General features: G+C 48.2%; 2 protein-coding genes across 3 annotated transcripts in view; one reads left to right on the forward strand and one right to left on the reverse strand.

Annotated features, from left to right (window-relative positions):
- LOC144601735 (NUAK family SNF1-like kinase 1) overlaps positions 1 to 22,370 on the reverse strand; it is a 257,453-nt gene extending 235,083 nt beyond the window's left edge. The window contains exons 1-2 of one of the 2 annotated variants that reach the window (XM_078414068.1): positions 21,916 to 22,370; positions 18,925 to 19,053 (exon numbers count right to left, since the gene is read on the reverse strand). In XM_078414068.1, coding sequence (XP_078270194.1) covers positions 18,925 to 18,999 — 75 coding nt within the window. In that variant the 5' untranslated portion in view covers positions 19,000 to 19,053; positions 21,916 to 22,370. Of the gene's footprint in view, positions 1 to 18,924; positions 19,054 to 19,177; positions 20,955 to 21,915 lie in introns of those variants that run through there. The other variant, XM_078414067.1, reaches the window with a different exon arrangement.
- Positions 4,085 to 26,243, forward strand: part of LOC144601736 (coiled-coil domain-containing protein 3-like) — a 34,351-nt gene continuing 12,192 nt past the window's right edge. The window contains exon 1 of the mRNA XM_078414070.1: positions 4,085 to 4,740. Within this exon, the coding sequence (XP_078270196.1) occupies positions 4,385 to 4,740 (356 nt within the window). The 5' untranslated portion in view covers positions 4,085 to 4,384. The remainder of the gene's footprint in view (positions 4,741 to 26,243) is intronic.

A 26,243-nucleotide genomic window follows, 5' to 3' on the forward strand; every position in this document is an offset into this window, starting at 1 on the left:
TTCCTCAATTATATAATGAGCAGCTGACAGTGATTCTTCTCGAACTCTGTTACAGCACATGCATCTTGTGTTTATTTGAGTTGTGCCAAAAGACTTCTCTATTTTTGTTTCTAGTTTGTGTTGCAGATGTGAACTTTAACCCTGTGCTTTAATCTCTTTCCACTGATTTCCTCAGTTCTTGAGATAGTTTATTATAGGCGTTGAGCTGTGTGGGTTTTCCTCAGTTGAACCGTAAGTATTATTTTAAATAAGTTGAGCTTATTGTGTTGTGTATTAAGTTGAAGGATGTCATGTGGTCTGGCTTTAGGGTCAGGGCTTCAGAGAAATAGGAGATGCACAGGTGAAGACTTGAAGATCACCTTGACGTGAAATCAAGGATAACTCCAGAAGGAATAAGTTAATCGTCACCTATCCATGCTCTCCAGAGATGCTGCCTGATCTGCTGAGTTACTCCTACATTTTGTGCCTTCTTTTATAAACCAGCACCTGCAGTTCTTTGTTCCTCCTTTTGCCCTTTACCCTGTTATCTTTCCTTTTTATTTATAACTCAGCATAGGGTTTAGTTAATTTCACCTGCCTTTATTTTTTCATTCACCCTAATTGCTTTCCTTATTTTATTTTTATTTTCATTTCTGCACTCTTTGTATTCCGGCAAGCTATCTGCAGCGTTGAGATTGCAGTGCCTTCAACACCCAGCACATCAAGATTTGGAAATCTATTTAGTCTTATGAAGGACCTATTGCTCTAAAACCCTAATTTTTCTGACAATGATTTACATCTATCCTTGTCGACTTCTGAACATTCTGATTTCAGTCCAGTACACTCAGCATCCCCTTTTTGAAATGTTTTTTGTACACTATTTTGCCCTTTTCCATTACTATGCGAACTCAATGAGTTTGGAAGGTTTTGCAGAGGCAGAATTAATGGCATATTTCCAGTGCTTTCAGTATAATTTAACAGGACAAGTACTAAGACCGTAATACTTATTATGGAGACATAAGGAACGGCAAATCCTGGAATCTTGCGTAGAAATCAGAATGCCTGAGTAACTCAGTGGGCCAGGCAGCATCGATAAGCGATGTTTCTGGTCAGGAAGTCTGAAGAAGAGTACCAACCCCAAACGTTATCTATCCACCCAGAGTAACTCCAGCACTTTACAATATTTATTACAGAACAAATCTGAGTCAGCACCGATGGCCAGAGAGCCCACAATGGTCCATTAGTGGCTGAGGAGAAGGTGATAACAAAGGAAAGCAAATCACAAAGTATTGGAGGAATTCAGCTTGTCAGGCAACATCTGAGGAGGGAATGAATAGGCATAATTTCCTGTCGGGACCCTTTTTTAGACTGCAAACCTTTGTAAGAGGTTTTCTGACCTGAAACAATGCTTATCCATCTCCCCCCATAGATGCTGTCTGATCTGCTGAGTTACTCCAGTACTTTGTACTTTGCTCAAGATTCCAACATCTGCAGTTTAGCTCCACCCAAGACCACAAGAAATTGCAGCGAATTGTGGATGCAGCCCAGACCATCAACAAACCAAGCTCCCTTCTATTGACTCCATTTGACCCTCACCTCTGCAAGGCCAGCAGCATAATCAAGGAGAGTGGCAACCTGGCCACTCCCTCTTCTCCCCTATCCCATCAGGCAAAAGGTATAGAAGTGTGACAACACCCACCACCAGGTTCAGCTGCTGACAGTTTCTTTCCAGCTGTTATCAGGCAACTGAAACATCCTACCACCACCAGAGAGCAATGCTGAACCACTACCTACCTCTTTGATAGTCCTCAGACTATCCTTAATCGGGCTTTGCTGGCTTTGCCTTGCACTAAACGTGTTTCCCTTATCGTGTATCTATACTGTGTAAATGGCTCGATTGTAATCAGGCTTGGCTGGTGGTGAGAGGAGCCCTCCCAGTCACCGCCGGAACCTCACTACCAGCGCACGCTGCCCTCGGGACGGCTGCTATGGAGAGGAGACAGTTGCCCACCGCTTCACAGAGTGTGGATTTGCCAAGAGAGTCTGGAGAGGTTTGCAGGGGTCAGTGTCACGATTTATTCCGAGCAGCTCCGTCACAGAGGACTCTGTGATCTACGGACTGTTCCCAGGGATGCATTCGGAGACTGACATCGAGTGCTGCTGGAAGGTCATCAACTTAGTGAAAGTTGCCGACTGGCCCGCTGCAGACTGCAGGAGTACGTGCTGAGGGACGCACTGAAGCTTGGTGCAGCCAACGCCAAGGCTCTGTGGGGGAGGACCACAGTCTAGGGTCCTTCCGCTGCTGGACATGGGGGGCAGGGTGTGGTGGAGAGAGACGCCCCTCCAAATAAGGGATTCTGTGTAAAATACACCCCGATCTTTATCAATGGGGACAGTGTGGAGAGAGTGTCCAGCTTCAAGTTTCTGGGCACTCACATTTCGGAGGACCTCACATGATCCAATAACACTGCTGCGCTGGTCAAGAAGGCACAGCAACGACTGTTCTACCTAAGAACACTGAAAAAAGTCTGGTCTACCCCAACAGCTGTTGATGACATTCCACCGCTGTACCATAGAGAGCATCCTAACACATGGCATCCCTGTATGGTATCTCAGCTGCATGGAGGCAGAGAAGAAAGCTCTTCAGCGGGTAGTCCATAGAGCTCAGAGGACCATCGGAACACAGCTACAGCCTTGGAGGACATCTACAACACACGATGCCTCAGAAAAGCCACCAGCATCCACAAAGACTCTTCACACCCCTGCAACAGTCTGTTTGAACTTCTACCATCGGGCAGACGATACAAGGCCTTCTACGCCCGCACCTCCAGACTCAGGAACAGCTTCATCCCCAGGGCCATAGCTGCTATGAACCGGTCCTGCTGAGCCGGATGGTCACATCGCACAGCGAACCGGCACAGATCTACTTGCACTTTATTCTGTTTTAAAACTGTTACAATTTGTTTCATTGGGTTGTTTAAATTAATACTGACTAGCTAATTAATTTATTGCATCGTATGGGAGGTGCATTCTCAATCTCGTTGTGCCCCAGTACAATGACAATAAAGATATATTGTATGGTATTGTATTGTATTGTAAATGAATATCTGCATTGAATGTGTAACCTCCGGAAATGTCGGATGGAGTTGTTGAAAAGAAGATGTTTTGTAAATATTTATTACTTGAATAAAGTATTTTTTGATATTAAACAAAAGTGTTGTCTTTCTGCTGACGGGTTATCATGCAACAAAAGCTTTTCACTGTACCTCAGTACACCTCAGTACAAAGTATGCCTACTTTGAAGTTGTTCTCCTCCTGTCTGAAGAAGGGCCCCAACCCGAGACGTCGCCTGTCCATTTCCATAAACGGATGCTGCCTGGACCGCCGAGTTCCTCCAGCACTTTGTGTTTTGCTCAAGAAACCAGCATCTGCAGTTCCGTGTGCCTCCAATTGCTAAGCTTTTCTCATCGATAACTGTAAAATAGTTTGCGAATTAAGTACTGAAACCCTCAGCTAACCCACGCTTGAGGTGAGTCGAATCCACAAGAAGATTAAATATAACTATGAAATGCTTCATTCCACATGCATGAGCACTTGTTATGAAGCAAATTATTGCCAAATTAACAAAAATAAAACCGAACAAATCCCTTTAGGAACGCGTTGACTTAGCCCAACTTGCCCCTGTGTTTCGCAGTCACAATCTAACAATTTTCCCGTAAAACAAGTCATTTTTTTCACAATATATTTTTAAACCATCGAGGTGGAAGGTTTACTTTCAGGAATCCGGTCGGGTTCTTGGAAGAGCTAAATAACTGGAGTAACATTTTTTTTAAAAACACGTCGAAAGCAGGAACTGGCTGAATAAACTCGCTGGAAACCCAGGCAGTTCCCAACAACATGAGCGCAAGGTTTTCGTTTCATCCCGTTCTCAAAACCCCACGAACAGAGGAAAGATTTGGACCGGAGCCATGGGAATGAGGGGGGCTGTCGCTTTAAGAAAATGCTGGCGACTCAAACCCCCTTGAAAAATGATCTTGCTTCTGTGAAGTTTTTTTTTAAAGGATTTGTATTCAGTGCTCGGTCATACATTCGCCACAAACCCACACACACACACACACATATACACACACACACACTCTCTCTCTCTCTCTCTCTCTCTCTCCCACTCACTCTCACACACACACAACTCTCACATGGATCTCGTTAGATAGCCTTTATATTTGCATTCTCTAACACACCTTCAACTGGCGCAGAGCGGTCGAGGGACAGCGAGGAACGACGCAGGGAGGGTTTAGGCAAAGTTCAGAGGAACTCCAAGCTTACAAAAGAAGCAAGCACACAGTGCATCGCACCATCTGCAAGAGCCTTTCTGACCCTCTGCTGCCACGGGACGGCCGCTGTCAGGATGGGCTGGGTGAGTGCACTCTTGCTCCTCACGCTCATCGGGGAAGTTTGGACCTGTCTCTTTCACCGCGACTGGAGACCGCAGAGTGAGCAGTGCCGAGCCGAACTGGCCGAGACCATCGTTTATGCCAAGGTGTTGGCCATCTACAAGGATACCTACAGCGTGCACAACTACCTCCCCTGGCAATATAACACGGATCTCTTCTATTCGGCGGAGGTGGAACTGTTGTGTGACCAAGCTTGGGGCAGTATGTTGGAGATGCCGGCTGGGGCCAGCTTTAACCTGACTGGACTGGGCTACTTCCACTGTCACTCTTTCACCGTCATGGAAAACAACACCTATTATTTATTCGTCAGGTAGGACGGTGGGGGCAGAGGGCGAATGGTGGAGGGAGGGTCATGCATGGTCACTGGGTGAGGGGGGGGGGGGTGCTTCATTGTGCCAAGCCAGTAAGGTGGACTTTATTTGATCTCCACCACCGAGACAATTGCATTTATGTCGATCCTATTTGCATTCGCACCTTAAAAGCAGTTAGTTTCAATGCAAGACGGAATGTGTAGGGAGTAACTGCAGACTCTGGTTCACACCGAAGATAGACACAAAAAGCTGGAGCAACCAACTGGTCAGGCAGCATCTCTGGAGATGCTGGAAGCGTCACCTATTCCTTCTCTGTAGAGGTGCTGCCTGACCCGCTGAGTTACTCCAGCTTTTTGTGCCTACCTTCAGTCTCAATGGTTAACCACAGCCACGTTTCCCACAAGCTGTTGGGCATCTTTCTGCACTGATTGTTAGACATCTTTTGCACTAACTGCTCGCTGAGCCCGGCTCTGTCGCCCGTTTAGAATCCTTTGCCCAGTGGATAGGTCTGTGTTCGTTTGTTTGTTTGTTTGTTCATTTGTTCCAGTTAAGGCGCTGTGCACACGGGAGCCAGCCAACAGTCGCTTGTCTTTTTCTTTTTGTTTTCACTTTTAATTTCAAGTTTTCGTGTACCTTGTGTGTTGTGACTGTTGGCAGACCAATTTCCCTCCGGGGATGAATAAAGTTCCATCGTATCGTTCCCCATGGGTGACTTGCCAGTAACTTCAATGACTTTCCCTCGAAGTTCATCAAACGTTTGTCTCCGTTCATTTAACTTAACTGCCAAAGATAGACACAAAACGCTGGACTAACTCAGCGGGACAGGCAGGGTCGGGTCGCAACCCTTCTTCAGACCATACAGTAACTTTACTGCCACTCGGCTTAAGTTCAAATGCCATTCGTGAATAGGTGGGTTGTTTAACTTCCTGGCTGCCTCCTTGCCACAGAGAAGTGTGTGGATTCCTAACTGTCCGTGCTGTTATTTAGATCTTTTGCAGGGTAAAGAATAGCTAGGGCTAATAATGAGTAAATAGGGATGTGGAGGAAGGAACTGCAGAAGATAGACACAAAATGCTGGAATCATTCAGCGGGCCAGACAGCAACTCTGGAGAGAAGGAATAGCTGACGTTTCGGGCGGAGACCTTTCTTCAGGAGCGGATTGTGCTAATGCCGTGACAGGGAACTGCAGACAAAGCATAAAAGTAGAGACATGGAATGCAGCAGCGAGGATATCTAAAAGTCAAGAACACAGCGCATCGCTCCATCTGCAGATACCTGCAGAGGAAATTAGTTTAGAGTGCATCATGTTTAACACAGAGATTGTGGGCCGTTGAGCCTGTTCCTAAACTGTTCTGTGCTCTATCTCAGAGCTTCTTAAACTATATCAGTGTCATTCACCCTCAAAAAATTTCATTCACCCTCGACTAAATTTTCTTATGTTTTATGGTAATTTTCGTCTTATTCTCTCTTGTGTATAATTTTATATATAGTTTATTTTGTCACATGAGCAAAAAACATAAATTAATTAATTTCTTATGTGTTTATTTTATTCAACTTTTTCAACATCCTAAAAATATGTAAAGAAAACTAGGAGTGAAAACAAAAGTTTAATTACCACTGGAGTTGGAAAATCCTTCTATTAGAATGATAAAAATCCATTCCAACGTCTACACACTGGGTTTCAGCCCTCATCCTACCCTTTCAAGCTTTGATTACGTGGAAAAGTAATCTTTTCTTGGAAAACTAGCTCAAAAAACCATGGCTGTGATTTAATATATTAGTATCCAACTAATATCTATATACTAAAACTTTTGTTTGTTTGGTTCTTTGTTCCTGAACTACAGCCAAAACAGTACACGATAGCGTGACAATTTTAGGTTCACCTTACTCACCGTTGTCCCTTTGGTGCTAATGGAAGAGGTTTCATTGAAATCGGTGTTATATTTTTAAAGTTATTCATATTTTAAAGTTTAAATCTATCTCCTAGGGAGGGAGGGAGGGAGGGTGGTGGAGGGAGGGGGAGAGGGTGGGAGGGGGGAGGATAAGGGGGGTTGAGGGGGATGGTGTGGGGGGGAAGGGGGAGAAGGGGGAGGGGAGGAGGGAGAGGGCAGGGGAGGGGAGAGGAGAGGGGAGAGGGAGGGGGGTTGAGGGGGTGAGAGGAGGAGGAGGAGGGGAGGGGGAGGGGGGAAGAGGGGAGGAGAGGGTGCTGCACCAATGCAGGAGAGGTTTGGGCCCAACGGGTCCACTTGGTCTAGTAACTTTCTATAACCTCTCCCAGCGAAAGCTCACAATACCACCAAATATCAACTTGCCATATTTGGTATACTTCTCTCCAGAAGCTGGCTCTTCCAAATCCAAATATATTTTAAAAGTTGTGCATGTGCACTGACATGTATATGCCACAAGCATGCTCAAAATATCATCACAACATTGTCTGTTGCTCAGTTCTGAATATCTGGCGCCCTCCCATCCTCCCAACTAGGAGTGACCAACAAAATTAAGAACAGAAAAATTATTTGAATTTTTCCAATTTACATAAAGTAAAGTCAGTAAACAACTGTCTTAGAACTTAGAATTAGATTCTTAGAAACAATGTTTTCTTATTGTGTATGTTTATCACAAATAAATGACAAGCAGTATACTTCTACACTTATCATCAACGACTAGGATGTTCCTGTACTCCTGTGACAAGCTTCTCAAACCGAGGTTCAATTTCCTTCTCCAAAGCAACCCGCATTACCGAATCAACATACTGAAGTAAATTCCGTTTTTTGGATTTCAATTCTACCGAGGTCGAAAATCCTTGTTCAGACAGGAAAGTTGTTGTCATCATTACTAGTGGCTGAAAGGCCTTCAAGGCAATTGATTTGTATTCAGGGAAAGCAAGTAATCCAATCCAATGGTCTCCATAGTAGGACCCAAACAGTCTTTCCAGGTGAGACAAAGGTTCACCTGCACCTCCTCCAACCTCATCTATTGCATCCGCTGCTCTAGATGTCAACTTATTTACATCGGCGAAACCAAGCGCAGGCTCGGCGATCGCTTCGCTGAACACCAGCGCTCGGTCCGCATTGACCAAACTGATCCCTCGGTGGCCGAGCACTTCAACTCCCCCTCCCATTCCCAGTCTGACCTTTCTGTCATGGGCCTCCTCCAGTGCCATAGTGAGGCCCACCGGAAATTGGAGGAACAGCACCTCATATTTCGCCTGGGCAGTTTGCAGCCCAGTGGTATGAACATCGACTTCTCCAACTTTAGATAGTTCGTCTGTCCCTCCCTTCCCCTCCTCCTCCCAGATCTCCCTCTATCTTCCTGTCTCCACCTATATCCTTCCTTTGTCCCGCCCCCCTGACATCAGTCTGAAGAAGGGTCTCAACCCGAAATGTCACCCATTCCTTCTCTCCCGAGATGCTGCCTGACCTGCTGAGTTACTCCAGCATTTTGTGAATAAAATTCTCCATAGTAGTATATCTCAAAAGATGATTTTTGAGTGAAGTCATAATGAAGCTCCATCAACACTTCTGACATTTCCCCAATATCTGCTCACTTGATGTGGCTGGTGATAAAAGGATTAACTATCCACATCTGATTTTCCAAGTCCTGCAGATGCTCTGAGGAAAATATGTTTCAAAATTTTTAGACAGCAACTCCAAATGGTCGGAAATGATGTCCTCCAGTGTTTTCTCCAGATCGGGTTGCTTTTCTTCCCACTCGCACTCTTTGAGGAAGCTTTCCAAAAGTGGGAAATTAGAGAAATTGCCTTTACAAATGTTAATATGCCACACGGTGATCTTCTTTTCATGGCTTCTATTTTCCCAAGGACAGCGAAGATGTCACCTCCTTTACCTTGAAGTGACAAGTTGAGCCGATTCAAATGTTCAAAAGTAGAAGTCAACACAATTTAACACAATGTTACACAATTTGGCCAGCCAAATATCATTGTTGAAATGCATTGCTTTCACATCACCTTGCTCAATAAAAAATAGACAGTTCATTCTTCAGGAACAGTACTCTTTCAAGGACTCTTCCACGTGACAACCATCGAACTTCAGAATGCAGGAGGAGAATCATGTGATCTGCAGATATATCCTTGCAACAGCTCTGAAAACAGCCGCCATTTTTTTGCTTGTGGGCAAATAGCATTGACAATTTTCACCACATCTTGCAACAATTCTTCCAGCTCATTTTTCTGGTCATTGCAACAAATGTTCAGTTTCTTGGCAGCCAGTGCTTCCCAATGTAAACAACAATGTAAAAAGGTGCAATTATGGGATTTTTCTTTAATGCGAGCGGTGGCTCCTTTATGTCTCCCCATCATGGCTGCAGCACCCTCTAGTCACAGCAATACATTTGCTCCAAGATAGATTTTCATTTTCCATGAATTCGTCAAGCTTGGAGAAAATAAATTCACCTGTAGCTTGCTCTCTGACTGGCAAGCAAAAGTGATTATGCTCGACAATTTTTCCCAAGCTTTTATCCGGGAAACGACAATACACTGAATTGTGCATAATTTTTAATGTCCGTAGTTTCATTAGACTGCAGGACGAAAAATGGTGCTTCCAACAGTTTCGCCATCAGCTGATGCTTGATCTTCAGCAATCATAGTAGATCGAAGTTTCATTGTGTCATTGGGCAAATAAATTTGCACTACTTTATCCACTGCTTGCTTTTCACCATGTAGTAGATTGGCAATGATTTTCAAACACGGGTTGACAACTTTCTCAGCCTCTGTGTATGGCTTTTTTTCTTTCACAAGCACATATGCTATTTGAAGAGAGGCAAGAAGAAGAGGTTTTTTTAGTCGCAGTGTCATTCTTTACCATCGACTGGAAGAAATTCTGCTACTTCCACAAATACTCACGAGTGTTTTTGAAAAACTATATGGACTTGTTTTTGATGATTGCTATGTTTTGTTCTTAAATGAGTCTGTAATTTTGAAGGAGCCAGGCAATGGTTGCTATATTTTACACTGCAAAACATGCACTGATTTGAGGGAGTAGGGCTTGTTAGCTCATCTTGGGGAAGCAAAAAGCCATATTTGATATATTCTTCATTCCACTTTCTTTTCTTGAGTTTTGAGGAGAGGGTACTTTGGTCCTGGTGTTTTATCTTGAGAACTGTTTTTCCTTGCCCATATCATTAACAGAATCATCATCTGTAACATACATAACTGCATTTTTAAGTTCGTTATCCTCAGTTTCCTTGTCACCCATCACAAGTGAACATATCTCCTCTCGAGTCCTGTTCGTTTCACTTTCTTTCAGAAATCAACTACTTCCTCCTGCACTTTTCCTCTAGAGCTGGTTTCTTAATCTGCAAATCAAACTCACAAAATACTGAAGTCGCTAGATTAGAAAATGCAGAATATCACAACAAGAAATTGGCACAATCTAACTTTAGATTGCCTTAAATCTCCTTAATATAGCAAAAATTCATGTTGCTTGATGCAAATAAGTGCTGGTAGATTGAAGTACAGTAAATATATATAGAATTCTAGTTCTAGCAGAAAAGTAGCTGAATTGGCAACACAAAGTAAAGTTACAGTTCAACAGCTGCCTATGGCGATCCTCCAGTGTTGCCATTTATAAATTTATTATCCCACTAGCTCGTCTGATCTTCCCCAAAAGGTTATATTACAGTAAATTTGGGAAATATCCTGCTACTTTGAAATTAGAAAACCATAGGTAGAGAGAAAAAACATATCAAATTTCCAGCTCCACTTCCACTAAAACCAATAAGAGCTTACGAACCACTTTAATGGCAATGCCTTTTTTAAATAAAGAAAAAATCTATATAAATATCTGAATAAATTAAGTCATTCACCCTTCATGCACCCCTCTAGTTTCATTCACCCCAAAAATAATTTCATTCACCCTTGGGTGAACCATTCACCAGTTTAAGAAGCACTGCTCTTACACTCGAGAGCTGATGTTTCAATCTGATTGAAGTGTTCCCTTCTGTCTTACATTGATGTTTGTATCTGATGTGAATGTTTCCATAGATTTATGATTCCCTCTGATTGCACTGTGATATTTTACTTGGTGCGGATGTTTCCATGATGCAAATGTTTCTGTCCAGATTCGGAAGAAGATGCCAATCAGATTAAAATGTCCCATTCTTTCTGATACATGCGGTCCCATCTGCTACAGTTGTATCTGTCCACTTGAAGACATGTGCATACATCTGATCAAAATGTTACATTTGCCCAGTACAGGTGATTTTATCTGATGCAGATGTTTCTGCCCTGATGCAGATGCACAGGTTGAACTGAAAGAGATGCTCTATTTTATCTTCTGCTGACTTCTCCAATTGAATGCAGATGTTCCAATCTAGTGGATGCAGATGTTTCACAATGAGATGGACATTTTTCTGTTAATTGGAAACAGCCTTTGGAACGGATGGGTGAGGTCCCTGTCTGTCTTATCAAAAGATATTTCTTCCCTCAGGAGCTGAAGGTTCTTCCATCTAATCGAGGCTGTTGGTCCACGTTTACTTTATTCAATTATTAAAAGTGGCACAGGGACAAAGATGGAGATGTGGATGTTTGCTGCCATCTGATAAGAGATGTTCTCACCCATCTTTACACATTAAAATATTTCTAAAAGGAAAAATACCACATATGTTGGAAATCTCAATTAAAAAAAAAAATTTAAGTATGGAGAGGAAGTCAGTTTTATTTCAGCTCAATTACCTTTCATCAGAGTGGAAGGTCTGAAGAAGGGTCTCGACCCGAAACGTCACCCATTCCTTCTCTCCTGTGATGCTGCCTGACCTGCTGAGTTACTCCAGCATTTTGTGAATAAATACCTTCGATTTGTACCAGCATCTGCAGTTATTTTCTTATATTTCATCAGAGTGTGTATTGAAATCACTTTGATTGTGATGGAACATGACATAAAATTGGGACAATATTTCAAGAGAACACATTCCAAAATGCAATGAATACTAAAAGAGGCAATAGAGCTATTAACAGTATTTGAATATTTATTTGAAGAATAATGACATGACATGGTGCATTCCATTGGAAAACTTTATACATATAAACATACTTGATCTTAATTATATCTGCTGTAGCAGAGCAATGGGAACAACTAGAAAACATATTACAAAAGATTTTTTGGATGCTTTTCTTTTATTTAATTTTAGGCAATAGTAATAAAGAAGTTCAAAGTTACCTTGAAGACAGTCATCTAAAAATTAAATTCATTCTTCGTCTTTTAATTGAAAAGCTATGCTATGATTCACATCCAATTAGATTAGTTTGGTTCAGAGATATAGTGCGGAAACAGGCCTGTTGGCCCAACAAGTCTGCGCTGACCAGCAATCTCCGCACTTAACACTATCCTACACACACTCGGGACAATTTACATTTATACCAAGCCATTTAACCTGCAAACTTGTACATCTTTGGAGTGTGGAAGGAAACCGAAGATCTTGGAGAAAACCCACATGGTCACAGGGAGAACGTACAAGCTCCATGCGGATAGTACCCGTGGTCGGGATCGAACCCGTGTCTCTGGCGCTGAACGAGCTGTAAGGCAGCAACTCTACCGCCACGCCACCGTGCCACCCCTAAATACTACCACTCACAACTACAAAAGCACCAACCTATATAGGCTTGCAAATAATTTCAAAATATTGAGAACTTAGTCCTGAGCTGTAGTTTCGGCCGGAGTGATCCGTAACCAACAAATAAACTTTGCCCATTAGACGTGACCTTGCCTGTTTAATTTACATAAGCTTTCACAAGGCAATTGAACGCTGAATTAATAAGGATGATAATATAAGAATACTGTATGTCAGGTATTGGAATTCTGTATCAGGTATTATTACAATATCAAACCTCAATCAGTCAACACCTTCCCCATTAACTATTAATCAGATAAAGTTAGTTGATATCACCTTGATTAAAATTAGTTGCATTATACTTATAAACAGCATTCTTTATTAACAATATTTAAACATTCCTGGCATGTTCAAAGGGTAATTGTCTAGGTAAACACATAACATTTCTAATACAGTATTGTAGTGGGTCTGGACACGACAGGAATCAGGCCAGACGCCAGGTAAGTAGTAACAACTTTAATCCGTAACGAACATACACTCACACCGTCATCCCCACGAGTCAAAACAATAACCCCTTCCAGCAAACCCCATAGCACCAGACCACTCTGTCCCCAGGGGAATGACCCAGGGAGTGACCTAATCCCCCCCTGACCACTCAGTGCCGAGGGGAATGACCAAGGGAGTGGCCTCGCCCCCGGGCACCGCCACAGGACCCCCCCCCCCCCAAGAACCGGAGGCACGAAACGGACAGGGGGACGGACGAGACGACCAGCCCGCGTGCGCAGGAACCGGAACCGGAACCACCCCACCAGGGGAAGGCACCCGCGGGAACTTCGGGGGTAAGGGCCGGGACGCAGGACGACCCCGAGGGCGAGGCCGCGCCAGTAGAACCGGCTGGCTAACGTCCACGTGCGCCGGCTTCAGCCGCGAAATAGAGACTGTCTCAGGACGACCCCCCATGTCCAAAACGAAAGTGGCAGAGCCCCGCTCAAGCACCTTGAACGGTCCCTCATACGGCCGTTGGAGGGGCGTCCGGTGGGCATCCCGGTGCAGGAAAACAAACGGACAGTCCTGCAGGCCGGAAGGGACATGGGACCGCACCGAACCGTGGCGAGACGTCGGCACCGGTGCCAGCGAGCCCACCGTCCCCGAAGGCGTTGCAGGGCGGCCGAGGGCTGTTCTGCCTGACCCTGGGCTGATGGAACGAACCCACCAGGGACTGTCAGCGGAGCCCCGTACACCAATTCAGCCGAGGAGGTGGCCAAGTCCTCTTTGGGTGCGGTGCGAACGCCCAGTAAAACCCACGGCAACGCGTCGACCCAGTCCGGGCCAATGAGCCGGGCCTTCAGAGCGGCCTTGAGCTGGCAGTGGAAACGCTCCACCAGGCCGTTCGCCTGCCGATGGTACGCTGTGGTGCGGTGCAGGTTAACCCCCAGTAGTTGAGCCATGGCCGACCACAGTTCGGAGGTGAATTGCGGCCCTCTGTCAGACGTGCTGTCAAGTGGCAATCCAGTGAGCCGCCAAGGCACGGGCACAAGTAGAGGCAGAAGTGTCCGGCAGTGGAACTGCCTCCGGCCACCGCGTGAAACGGTCCACCATAGTCAGGAGGTAGGTGAAACCCCGAGAAGGTGGCAGCGGCCCCACGATGTCCACGTGGATGTGATCAAAACGGTGGCGAGGGACGGGGAACTCCTGGAGCAGCGCACGCACATGCCGCTGTACTTTTGCAGTTTGGCACGGGATACAGGTGCGTGCCCAATGTCCAACCTGCTTACGTAACCCGTGCCACACGAAACGGGAAGCCACGAGGGTCGTCGTCGCCCGAATGGAAGGGTGGGCCAGCCCGTGGAGCACCTCGGACACCCGGCGCCGCCAAGCAACAGGAACGATTGGGCACGGCTGCCCGGTGGATACATCGCACAGCAGCGTCGCGCCCCCAGTGCCACAGGGAACGTCCTCCAACCGCAGGCCCGAAACGGTGGTACGATAGGTGGACATCTCATCGTCTTGTCAACTGGGCTGAGTAGTCGACGCCATCGGTCACTTGCAGGACGGCGTGGACCGCGGGTTGAGACAAGGCGTCGGCCACTCTGTTGTCTTTGCCCCCGATGAAACGGATGGAGGTAGTGTACTCCGAGACGAAATCCAACTGCCGCTGCTGGCGAGCTGACCACGGGTCGGACACCTTGGCGAACGCAAAGGTGAGGGGCTTGTGGTCCGTGTACGCGGTGAAGGTTCGCCCCTCGAGGAAATAGCGGAAGTGGCGGACGGCAAGGTAAAGGGCCAGGAGCTCGCGGTCAAAGGCACTGTAGTTCCGCTGTGCGCCGCTGAGGTGCCGGCTGAAGAAAGCAAGAGGCTTCCAACACCCATCAATCTGCTGTTCTAGCACCGCCCCAACCGCCACCTCCGAAGCGTCGACCGTCAGGCTGGTTGGTGCATCCGCCCGTGGGTGCACGAGCATCGTGGCCGCAGCCAGGGCTTCCTTGGCGTGTTGGAACGCCGCCACCGCATCGTCAATCCATTCAACCTCCTTGCGCTTGCCTGCCATGAGGTGAAACAGCGGGCGCGTGATCCGGGCTGCAGACGGCACAAATCGGTGGTAAAAGGCCACCATCCCAACGAACTCCTGGATGCCCCTCACGGTGGTCGGGCGTGGAAACTGGCGCACCGCGTCCACCTTGTCCGGGAGCGGCAGCGCCCCGTGCGGGGTCACGTGGTGGCCCAGGAAATCAATGGACGACACCCCGAAACGGCATTTGGCGATGTTGATGGCCAGCCCATGATCGCTGAGGCGCTGGCATAGCTGGCGGAGATGGGCAGCATACTCCTGTCTCGAGCGGCTCGCCACCAAAATGTCATCGAGGTACACGAACACAAATTCCAGGCCATGGCACACACAGTCCATAAGCCGCTGAAAAGCTTGCGCAACGTTCTTGAGTCCAAACGGCATACAGAGGAATTCGAAAAGGCCAAATGGCGTCACGATGGCCGTCTTGGGGACGTCGTCGGGGTGGACGGGAATCTGATTATAGCCACGCACCAGATCGACCTTAGAAAACACCGTGGCCCCAGCCAGGTGTGCGTTAAAGTCCTGAATGTGGGGGACCGGATACCTGTCAGCGATGGTAGCATCGTTAAGCCGACGGTAGTCCCCGCAAGGACGCCAACCACCGTCTGCCTTGGGGACCATATGGAGCGGGGACGCCCACGGGCTGTCTGAGCGGCGCACAATACCCAGCGACTCCATAAGGCGGAACTCCTCCCGATCGAGACGGAGCTTGTCCGGTGGAAGACGCCGCGCCCGGGCGTACAATGGCGGGCCAGTAGTGGGAATGTGATGCACCACCCCATGCTTGGAGGCGGCGGAGTGAAATTGGGGGTCCAGGATATCGGGGAACTCAGCCAGAACTCGCGAGAACGTAGCGTCCACGGACGACAGGGGCCCACCAGGCAGCACGACCGGGTCGCCCAAGCGGACGAAAACAGGCTGCAAGGTGACGGAGTGCACCAAACGCTGCCGCTTAACGTCCACGAGCAGGGAATGTGCCACGAGAAGCTGCCCGCTCCGAAGTTGAGGGAGATCGAAGTTGAGGGTCCCGTTGGCTGCGGCGAGGAGGGGGCCGCGTTTACCACTGTGGAGGTCAGCACGCGAAGAGGGAACAACGCTCACCTCCGCCCCGGTGTCCACAAGGAAACGAGCCCTGGATCGGCGGTCCCACGCAAACACAAAATGAATCTGGCCAGCCGCCGAAGCAATCACTGACGGCCGGCCCTGCGTTTCCCGGGAACGAACAGGGCTGCCGGCATTGCCGGGCAGAAGGGCCCCACCGCCGGTGAAAGTAGCACCAGCCACTGGCGTCCGTGAAAACGGGCGGCTGTGCGGTCCAATCCGACCACCAGCGACCTCTGGTGGCGGGTGGAGGAACTGCCGGCAGGCTGCGCGCAGCACCAGGGTCCGACCACCAGCGACCTCCGGTGGCGTGCGGAGGAACTGCTGGCAGGCTGCGCGGGAAAGACGTGCTTCCGGCCGGGTCCCGTCGCGAAGGACGTCGAGGAGCGGTGGAGATGCGGGCGATCGAGGCCCCTACCTGCGGATCGTCGTCGGCCGTCGGAGGAACTTCCAGCGCATCGAGGGCCAGCTGACGGGCCAACAAGAGTTCATCGGCGCGCCTCCCCACCGCCTGCATGTTGGTGAACGGGTCGTGGAGGAGCTGCTGGCGGAGATCGGACGGCAGCTGCAGCAGGTAGGCATGCTTAAATAAAAGGTCGGGCTGGTGGTCGCCCAGCAGCACCAACATGTCGGCCAGTAGTACCGACGGGCGGCGGTCACCCAGGCCTGGCATCCGGAGGATCTGGGCCGCCCGCTCAACCTCGCTGAGGCCGAACAACTGGAGGAGAAAGGTCTTGAGGGCCCCGTACTTATCGGCCGCCGGGGGGGGCGCGGAGGAAGGGTCGGACCAGGCGCGAGGTGGCCGGGTCGAGGGCGCCGACTACATGAAAGTACTTAGTGGCGTCGGCAGTTACGCCCCGCCATAAATCGTGTAATGGGACCACCTAGGAAACAGTGCGATATCAATACAATAAATCACACAGCCAAACTGCCAGATAACATCCAAGACACATTAATCAACTTAACCTCATACTTCACTTGTTTAAACTCTCCCGTGGATTTTGGGCACAGGTCATTCTGACCTGGACTAGTGTTAGCATATTTGGTATCTCAAAGGCCAGACCAAATGAGACAGCAGATTTGGGTTTTTTCCCTCCTAAAAGGCAATCAGGTAAATTTTTATAACAATTAACCTGCTTCGGAATTACTGTTTTTTCATTTCAGAATTTAAAATTCCCCAACAAATTAGGATGACCTGAGTGAGTGAGATATTATTTTGTTTTGATAGAGCATCAGATAGGAAATAGAACACTGATAAATGTTCTTAACCATGCACAATAGATTTGATCGAGATATTTGAAGCTGAGAGAGTTGGTCAGTTACAGAAAAAAATATTTCCAGTGGCTTGCAAATGGCCAAGTATACAGTGCAAACCTAATGTCAGAACAAGAACATGAAGAGAAGTTGCAGGATTTTGGCTTAAAATGTTTAAATGGTAGACTTGAAATGTGCTGCTGTAAAGAACGATGGAAGTAGAATCCATAAAGGCCTTTCAAAGGGAGGTGGCAATTAGTTTGAGAGACATTTACGCGTATAAGGGAGAGGGAATAAGTGGATTGCTCGGACCTAGCAAAGGGTGAGTTTCAAGGCCACCTTTGTATAATTCTGTGCACTAAATTTATATTTTGTAACAGAATATATGAAAGATCAGCCTATTCTGCTCGGCTGATTCCCTTGATGGGATGGGTAGAATACATTCTTTCAACTTTTCTATCTCTAGTTCATCACTTAGAAACAAAGTATATTTTGCCCTAGTGAAAGGTCACTAACCTAAAACGTTAGATCTGTTTCTTTCTCCACAGTTGCTGGCTCTTCTGGTGATATTTCCAGCTTATTCTGTTTTAGTGTCAGTTTTCTAGCATTCATATTATTTTGCATTTTTGTGGGTTAATATCACAATGAAGTGAAGCAATTATCTCACTCTCCTTTAAAACCCCGACAAGGATTCTCGTTTCAACCCCACTTTCGAGATCAGGTTACTTCTTCCTCATCCCTCTTGCAAGGATTGCCTGGAAAGATTCCTTATCCACACACAACAGTCTCTATTCCTTCCCTCTCCATTTACATTCCATTAAAAACATTAGATTTGTCAGTTTACACAAAAGATTGCAAGATTGCAGTTCAGTTACATGATATCCCAGGACATTGTGGCTTCTAGGAATCTCATTTGAAAATTCCTAATTCCAGCTATTTATCACAAAAAGGATTGGTCCTTTCTCCCCACAGATGCTGTTCGATCTATTGAGTTCCTCCAGCAGACTGTTTGTTGAGGAAGGAACTGCAGATGCTGGTTCACACTGAAGATAGACACAAAATGCTGGAGTAACTCAGCGGGTCAGGAAGCATCTCTGTAGAGATCTCCGCTGAGTTGCTCCAGCATTTTATGTCTATCTAGACCAGGGGTGGGGAACCTTTTGGGTACTGCGGGCCGCATCATGAATTACTGAACAAGCAGCAGGCCGGTTAGGTGAGAGGGAGACTCTGCCTGACCCATGGAGTTACATCAGCATTTTGCGTTCAGCTGCTGTGTTTACATATTCTGTATGCTGCTGCAAGTCAGAATTTATTTGTTCTATCTGGGACATATGAGAATAAAACACTCTTGACTTGACCCTTTTTCATTGTCGCCTGAGGGGAAGATGACAACGAGGTATACAAACAGTAAAATTAATCAGGACAGTGTAATGAGGGAGTACTAGAATGGGGGAGGGACGGAGATAGAGGGAAAGCAAGTGTTACTTGAAGACAGAAAAATCAATATTAATATCACTAGGTTGTAATCTGCCTAAGCGAAGTATGAGGTGCTGTTCCTCCTCAGACTGGGTTCACTGTCCTGATTAATTTTACTGTTTGCATACCTTGTTGTTTGCTTCCCTTCAGCCAACAATGAACCATTCTACATTTCCTTGAGCAGCGTCTGCTTTGATCTGTAGTTTTCACACCTTACCCTTCCATATCTCTGGTCTCCCTCTCCCCTGACTCTCAGTCTGAAGAAGGGTCTCGACTCGGAAGCGTCACCCATTCCTTCTCTCCAGAGATGCTGCCTGTCCCGCTGAGTTACTCCAGCTTTTCATGTCTGCAGGGGGATTGCACGTAAGGTCATACGGTCAAAGTGCATGACATACGGTCACTCAAGCCATCTCGAGTACATGGCAGCTTCTGGCATACACATGTAACACATGCAACACGTACGTACTGACCTTGAAAAAAACGCTGAAATAGTCAATTTTTGTGCTGTAAAAGATGGGGAAGAAGCTGGAGGATCCGGCGGAGGAAGAGGAACCGGGAGAAGGGCTGCAAAGCCCGCGGACGCAAGAAGCAGATGGGAAGACGTCTAGCCAGCCGGCGAGAGAAGGTGAAACGTGGCTGGGAAGGGAGGCAGGAGAGCAAGTCCGAGAACCAAAGGGCCGCCGGCGGGGGGGAGAAGAAGAGGAGGAAAGGACGGGGTTGAGCGAGCTGGGAGAGGAGCAGCGGGAAGAACCGAGCCGAGGATCTGCAGGGGCAGAAGCAGCAAGCGTTGGAGGTCTTCGACCCGCCGGGGCCTGAAGGCGAAGGGCCCAGGGAGCCGAACTCGACGGCCTTGGAGAAGGAGGAGGTGGAAGAGAAGGAACGGAGTGTCGAGCCCGAAGAGGAGTAGGAAAAGGAGCCGGGGAGGCCGTCCGGCAGCAGACGCCGAGTAGCAGCGAGAGTTGGGTCGGGCGCTGGGAGCCAAGGCGGACCAGGCCACGGCTCTGCTTGGCCGCCTCAGCCTCGAGGTGTTGAGCGCCGGCCAAGTGGAAACGGAGCCCGGCTGACGGAGATGGCGAGCGGGGAGAAGGGCTGGCGGGCCAGCAGGAGCGGCAAGGGGCCGAAGATCCGCAGGAAGTAGGGCGCGGAGAGAGGCGCCGTGCCTGGTGGAGCGAGGAGCGCCGGAACAGGGATAGGTGTGGAGACACTCGGAGGGCCGGGAGGGAGCCGGAGACGCGCTGATGGGAGAAGACAGGGGAAGCCGAGCTGCAGCAAAGTGCAACCGCAACATTCAACTGCAACATTCTCTCAATTAGGACTGGCGAATTGTTCCACGACAGAAGTTGTTCCAAACAATAAAAAGAAGAAAAGGACTAAGCAAATATCCCAACTCGTCAATGGCAGCCATAGTAAGTGTTTACCTTAAGTTGACCGCTTGCACTCCAGAAGGCGTTGCGTGGCAACAGTACAGGTCAGGGGTTCTGACCTCGCCTGCCGTGCAACCCCCCTGTAGTCGGAGAACTAGGGAGGGAGGGACGGAGAGAGGGAAGGCAAGGGTTACTGGAGAATGGTTGGGTCTGAGCGGCCGTGGTCGCGCAGGATGGGCCTGGAGGGCCCAGAGCAACAGATAGGCGGGGGTGGGAGGGTGGGCACCTCTCGCACAGCCGGGTTTGAATCTTCCACGAGGAGCGGTGGCCGCGAGTGCAAGCAGTTGGCGGTTAACGCGCCTCTGCTTTCCCACTTGGCGACCCGCTACAAGCGAGCAGGAAGCAATCTCCCCCTCCCCTTCCCTCCCCGCGGGCACCTAGCCATTACAAGCAAAGATACTAGAGGAGCAAGATGAACTACTCCGTCGAAATCGCTTTTACTGAAGTGTAGTCCGCAAAGGAGCGGAACGTCCGCCATTTTAGTAAGCAAAACCTGCCGTTCGCTCTGCCTCTCTCAGTGTAATCAGTGTTGTGGGGGACAGTATGTGTGATAATACCATTAAAATGCAGAAAATATCTCATCTATCAACTCACATTTTGTTGTTATTTTTATCTTAAAATGTTTTCCCCCTGCTTAATTTCTCTGATTTTATAATTTCTTTCTGTTAATACCCATTTTCCTCCCATCCTTCCTCCACAGCCCCCTCTTTTGTGCAGTTTCCTTAGACGCACACTCTGCACACATTTAACTTATACTAGACCAAGTTGGGCCCGTTCCTCATAGGGTTTCCATTGTGACCTGGGGAAATTGCGTTTTTTCTTTAAAATAAATTGTCTGTTAAAAAAAAAAAAATCTCAATTGGGGCGAGAGGGGGTGGAGAGGGGAGGGGTGGGTGAGGAGGGGGGAATGGGGTGGGGGAAGACACTGACACCGTCCTTTCAGCGGCCATCTAATTTCTCCTTCACTGTGGTGCCCTGCTCCTCCAGGGGAGGGGGAGCGCAATTAAAGGCGGTACAGGGAAGGGGAGAGGGTGTGACTGAGGAGCCCTGGACCCAAAGCCACTCCTGTATTGGTGTAGCACCCTCAACCCCCGACTCAATCATCCTTATCCCCCCACCCCCCACTCTCCCATCTTCCCTGACCCCCACTGTCCCTTCTCCCCACCACCAACCCCTCCTTCCCCACCCTTACTGTCCCCTTCCCCCCACCCCTCCTCCCCTTCCCCACTATTCCCTCCTACCCACCCCACCCTCTTCCAGTCCCACTCTCCCTCCCACCCCCACTCGCTCTCCCCACCACCCCACTTTCCCCTCCCCCCCACCCCCATTCTCTCCTCCCTCAACCCCACCCACCCACACTCGCCCCACCCATTCTCACTGTCCCCCTCCCCCCACCCCACTTCCCCCCCACCCCCATTCTCTTCCTCCCACCACCACCCCCTTCCCCCAGCCTCCCTCACCCCTCCCTCCTCTTCCTCCCCCTTTCACTCTCACTGTCCCCTTCCCCCACCCACCTTCTCCCCCTTTCCCTCCCCCCACTCTTCCCTGACCCCCACTGTTCCCCTTCCCCCCACCCCGCTCCATTTTCCCCCAACCACCCCCGCTGTCCCACTCTCCCCTTCGCCCCACTCTCTCCATACCTACTCTCACCCCCCTTTCCCCACCTCCCCCTTTCTCCCCCCCCCCCACCCTCACCCCCCTCCTACCCCCCACCCTTCCCTCCACCCACTCGGCCCCCACGTCCACTCCCCTCCGTGGAGCCGTTGGCGGCGAAAGACACTTACCGAGCGTGCAGGGAGGAGGAGGGAGCTCCGGACTACTCGAGGCGGGCGGCGGAGGTGGGACTACTCGAGTCGGGCGGCGGCGGATCTGGGAGCGTCGGGAGGGGAGAGAGGCGCGGCGGGAGGCGCGCACAAGATGGCGGAGCGTGAGGAGGCCGCCATCTTTATGAAGTCGCGACGGGCCGTCGGTGGCAGCGGCCCTCGTCGACGCCGCCATCGGTGGAAGCGGCCGCTGAAGGAGAAGAAGAGGCTGCCCGCTGCGCTGCGGCCTGTGTGCGGTAACGGTGCTGGGCCCAGGCGGGAGGGGGGACTCGAGGACGCTGTGGCGTGGGTTGAAGGGACGGATGAGCGGACCATTAGCCCTCCTGCTCGGGAGTGTCCCCCGGGTGTGGGAGAGAGAGGGGAGGCGGTGATTGCGGGCGGGCGGCTCCGCTAACGGCGTCTTGTCTGTGCGAGTGAGGAGAGGCCCTGCGTGGTGACGTCAGACGCACAGCACTTGGAAAAAGTGTGTGTTTAGAAATGAGAGTTTTAAAGTTTAAAATGTCTGTAACTTAAAAGATATTAGACCAATTTAAGTAAAACGTGTTATAAACAGTCGCCAGGACAGTGGTGATTAAGGTGGCGCTAACATTGTGGCGCTGTGGTTTACCGTTGTGGCTGCAGGTCCACATGTTATACATATATCTGCATGAGTTGTGGGGGAGGGGGGGCAGCGCGAGCTCATCTCACAGGGGCATTGTGACGTCACACGCTGAAGACCTTTGAAGAAATCAGTTAGAAATAAAACGTTTTAGAAACATAGAAACATAGAAAATAGGTGCAGGAGTAGGCCATTCGGCCCTTCGAGCCTGCACCACCATTCAATATGATCATGGCTGATCATCCAGCTCAGTAACCTGTACCTGCCTTCTCTCCATACCCCCTGATCCCTTTAGCAAAAAGGGCCACATCTAACTCCCTCTTAAATATAGCCAATGAACTGGCCTCAACTACCTTCTGTGGCAGAGAATTCCACAGACTCACCACTCTCTGTGTGAAGAAATGTTTTCTCATCTCGGTCCTAAAAGACTTCCCCCTTATCCTTAAGCTGTGACCCCTGGTTCTGGACTCCCCCAACATCGGGAACAATCTTCCCGCATCTAGCCTCTCCAACCCCTTAAGAATTTTATATGTTTCTATAAGATCCCCCCTCAGTCTTCTAAATTCCAGCGAGTACAAGCCTAGTCTATCCAGTCTTTCTTCATATGAAAGTCCCGCCATCCCAGGGATCAATCTAGTGAACCTTCTCTGTACTCCCTCTAAGGCAAGAACGTCTTTCCTCAGATTAGGAGACCAAAACTGCACACAATACTCCAGGTGCGGTCTCACCAAGGCCCTGTACAACTGCAGTTGAACCTCCCTGCACCTAAACTCAAATCCTCTTGCTATGAATGCCAACATACCATTCGCGTTCTTCACTGCCTGCTGCACCTGCACGCTTGCTTTCAATGACTGGTGCACCATGACACCCAGGTCACGTTGCAACTCCCCTTCTCCTAATTGTTCACCATTCAGGTAATACTCTGCTTTCCTGTTCTTGCCGCCAAAGTGGATAACCTCACATTTACAGAGTTTTAACTTTAAAACCTCTGTAACTTAAAAAATATACGACCAAATTAAATGAAAATATCATTTCTCACCAGCTGGGAGAGTGGTAATTAAGGCGCTGTAAAAATTGTAGTGCCACGGTTTACTGTTTTGGCGAAATCACATTGATGTACATACGTATATATATGTTTATTTATATATATATATATATATATATTCACAAGATCAGAGTGAATAGTAGTATAAGATAGATAGAAGATATATATATTTGTATATATATATATATATATGAATGTGTGTGTTTGTTTGTGTTTGTGTGTGAGAGGCAAAATACACAAACACATATATATATCTCTAGTTTCTTGTGATTTCCTCTAATTATTTGTTTAGCAACCTTTTTCTTTCAATCTCTCTCTGTATACATATATATATTATATATATATATATATATATAATATGCACATTCGCAATCAGTGACATCAAACTTATTTCCAGAAATCAATAGACAATAGACAATAGGTGCAGGAGTAGGCCATTCAGCCCTTCGAGCCAGCACCGCCATTCAATGCGATCATGGCTGATCACTCTCAATCAGTACCCCGTTCCTGCCTTCTCCCCATACCCCCTCACTCCGCTATCCTTAAGAGCTCTATCCAGCTCTCTCTTGAAAGCATCCAACGAACTGGCCTCCACTGCCTTCTGAGGCAGAGAATTCCGCACCTTCACCACTCTCTGACTGAAAAAGTTCTTCCTCATCTCCGTTCTAAATGGCCTACCCCTTATTCTTAAACTGTGGCCCCTTGTTCTGGACTCCCCCAACATTGGGAACATGTTTCCTGCCTCTAATGTGTCCAATCCCCTAATTATCTTATATGTTTCAATAAGATCCCCCTCATCCTTCTAAATTCCAGTGTATACAAGCCCAATCGCTCCAGCCTTTCAACATACGACAGTCCCGCCATTCCGGGAATTAACCTAGTGAACCTACGCTGCACGCCCTCAATAGCAAGAATATCCTTCCTCAAATTTGGAAACCAAAACTGCACACAGTACTCCAGGTGTGGTCTCACCAGGGCCCGGTACAACTGTAGAAGGACCTCTTTGCTCCTATACTCAACTCCTCTTGTTATGAAGGCCAACATTCCATTGGCTTTCTTCACTGCCTGCTGTACCTGCATGCTTCCTTTCATTGACTGATGCACTAGGACACCCAGATCTCGTTGAACTCCCCCTCCTCCTAACTTGACACCATTCAGATAATAATCTGCCTTTCTATTCTTACTTCCAAAGTGAATAACCTCACACTTATCTACATTAAACTGCATCTGCCATGTATCCGCCCACTCACACAACCTGTCCAAGTCACCCTGCAGCCTTATTGCATCTTCCTCACAATTCACACTACCCCCCAGCTTAGTATCATCTGCAAATTTGCTAATGGTACTTTTAATCCCTTCGTCTAAGTCATTAATGTATATCGTAAATAGCTGCGGTCCCAGCACCGAACCTTGCGGTACCCCACTGGTCACTGCCTCCCATTCCGAAAGGGACCCATTTATCCCCACTCTTTGCTTTCTGTCTGTCAACCAATTTTCTATCCATGTCAGTACCCTACCCCCAATACCATGTGCCCTAATTTTGCCCACTAATCTCCTATGTGGGACCTTGTCGAAGGCTTTCTGAAAGTCGAGGTACACCACATCCACTGACTCTCCCCTGTCAATTTTCCTAGTTACATCCTCAAAAAATTCCAGTAGATTTGTCAAGCATGATTTCCCGTTCGTAAATCCATGCTGACTCGGAATGATCCTGTTACTGCTATCCAAATGCTCAGCAATTTCGTCTTTTATAATTGACTCCAGCATCTTCCCCACCACTGATGTCAGACTAACTGGTCTATAATTACCCGTTTTCTCTCTCCCTCCTTTCTTAAAAATCCTAATATTGTGAATAAAATAAATATGAACACATGTCAAGATATTTTTTCATTCTTTTCATTCTATATTAGTGTAATAAAATGTAATGCATACATACCTACACTGATACAGAAGTGCTAGCTTTAGACATGAATAATGTACATTACTACCATTGTTTATCACAAAATGCTGGAGTAACTCAGCAGGTCAGGCAGCATCTCAGGAGAGAAGAAATGGGTGATGTTTCGGGTCGAGACCCTTCTTCAGACTGATTCTCAGAAACCTCCTCCTACTTATCCTTGGACCATGACCCCACCGACGAGCACCAGACCTTAATCATCAACACCATCATGGACCTCACAATTTCCGGCGCTCTACCCTCTAATGCTTCCAACCTTATCGTTCCCCAGCCCCGCAAGGCCTGATTTCACCCTCTACCTAAAATCCATAAACAGAACTGTCCCGGCAAACCCATTGTTTCTGCCTGTTCATGTCACACCGAACTTATTTCCACCTACCTCGACTCCATCCTCTCCCCACTGGTCAAATCCCTCCCCACCTACGTCCAAGACACCTCACATGCTCTCCGTCTCCTCGATAACTTCCGGTTTCCAGGCCCCCACTCCCTCATCTTTACCATGGATGTCCAGTCACTCTACACTTCCATCCCCCACAAGGATGGTCTTGAAGCCCTCCATTGATCAGTTTGAAGAAGGGGCTCGACCCGAAATGTCACCCATTTCCTCTCTCCTGAGATGCTGCCTGACCTGCTGAGATACTCCAGCATTTTGTGATACCTTCGATTTGTACCAGCATCTGCAGTTATTT

Source organism: Rhinoraja longicauda, chromosome 17 (assembly GCF_053455715.1).
Source record: "Rhinoraja longicauda isolate Sanriku21f chromosome 17, sRhiLon1.1, whole genome shotgun sequence".
In the NCBI taxonomy this organism is placed as follows: domain Eukaryota; kingdom Metazoa; phylum Chordata; class Chondrichthyes; order Rajiformes; family Arhynchobatidae; genus Rhinoraja; species Rhinoraja longicauda.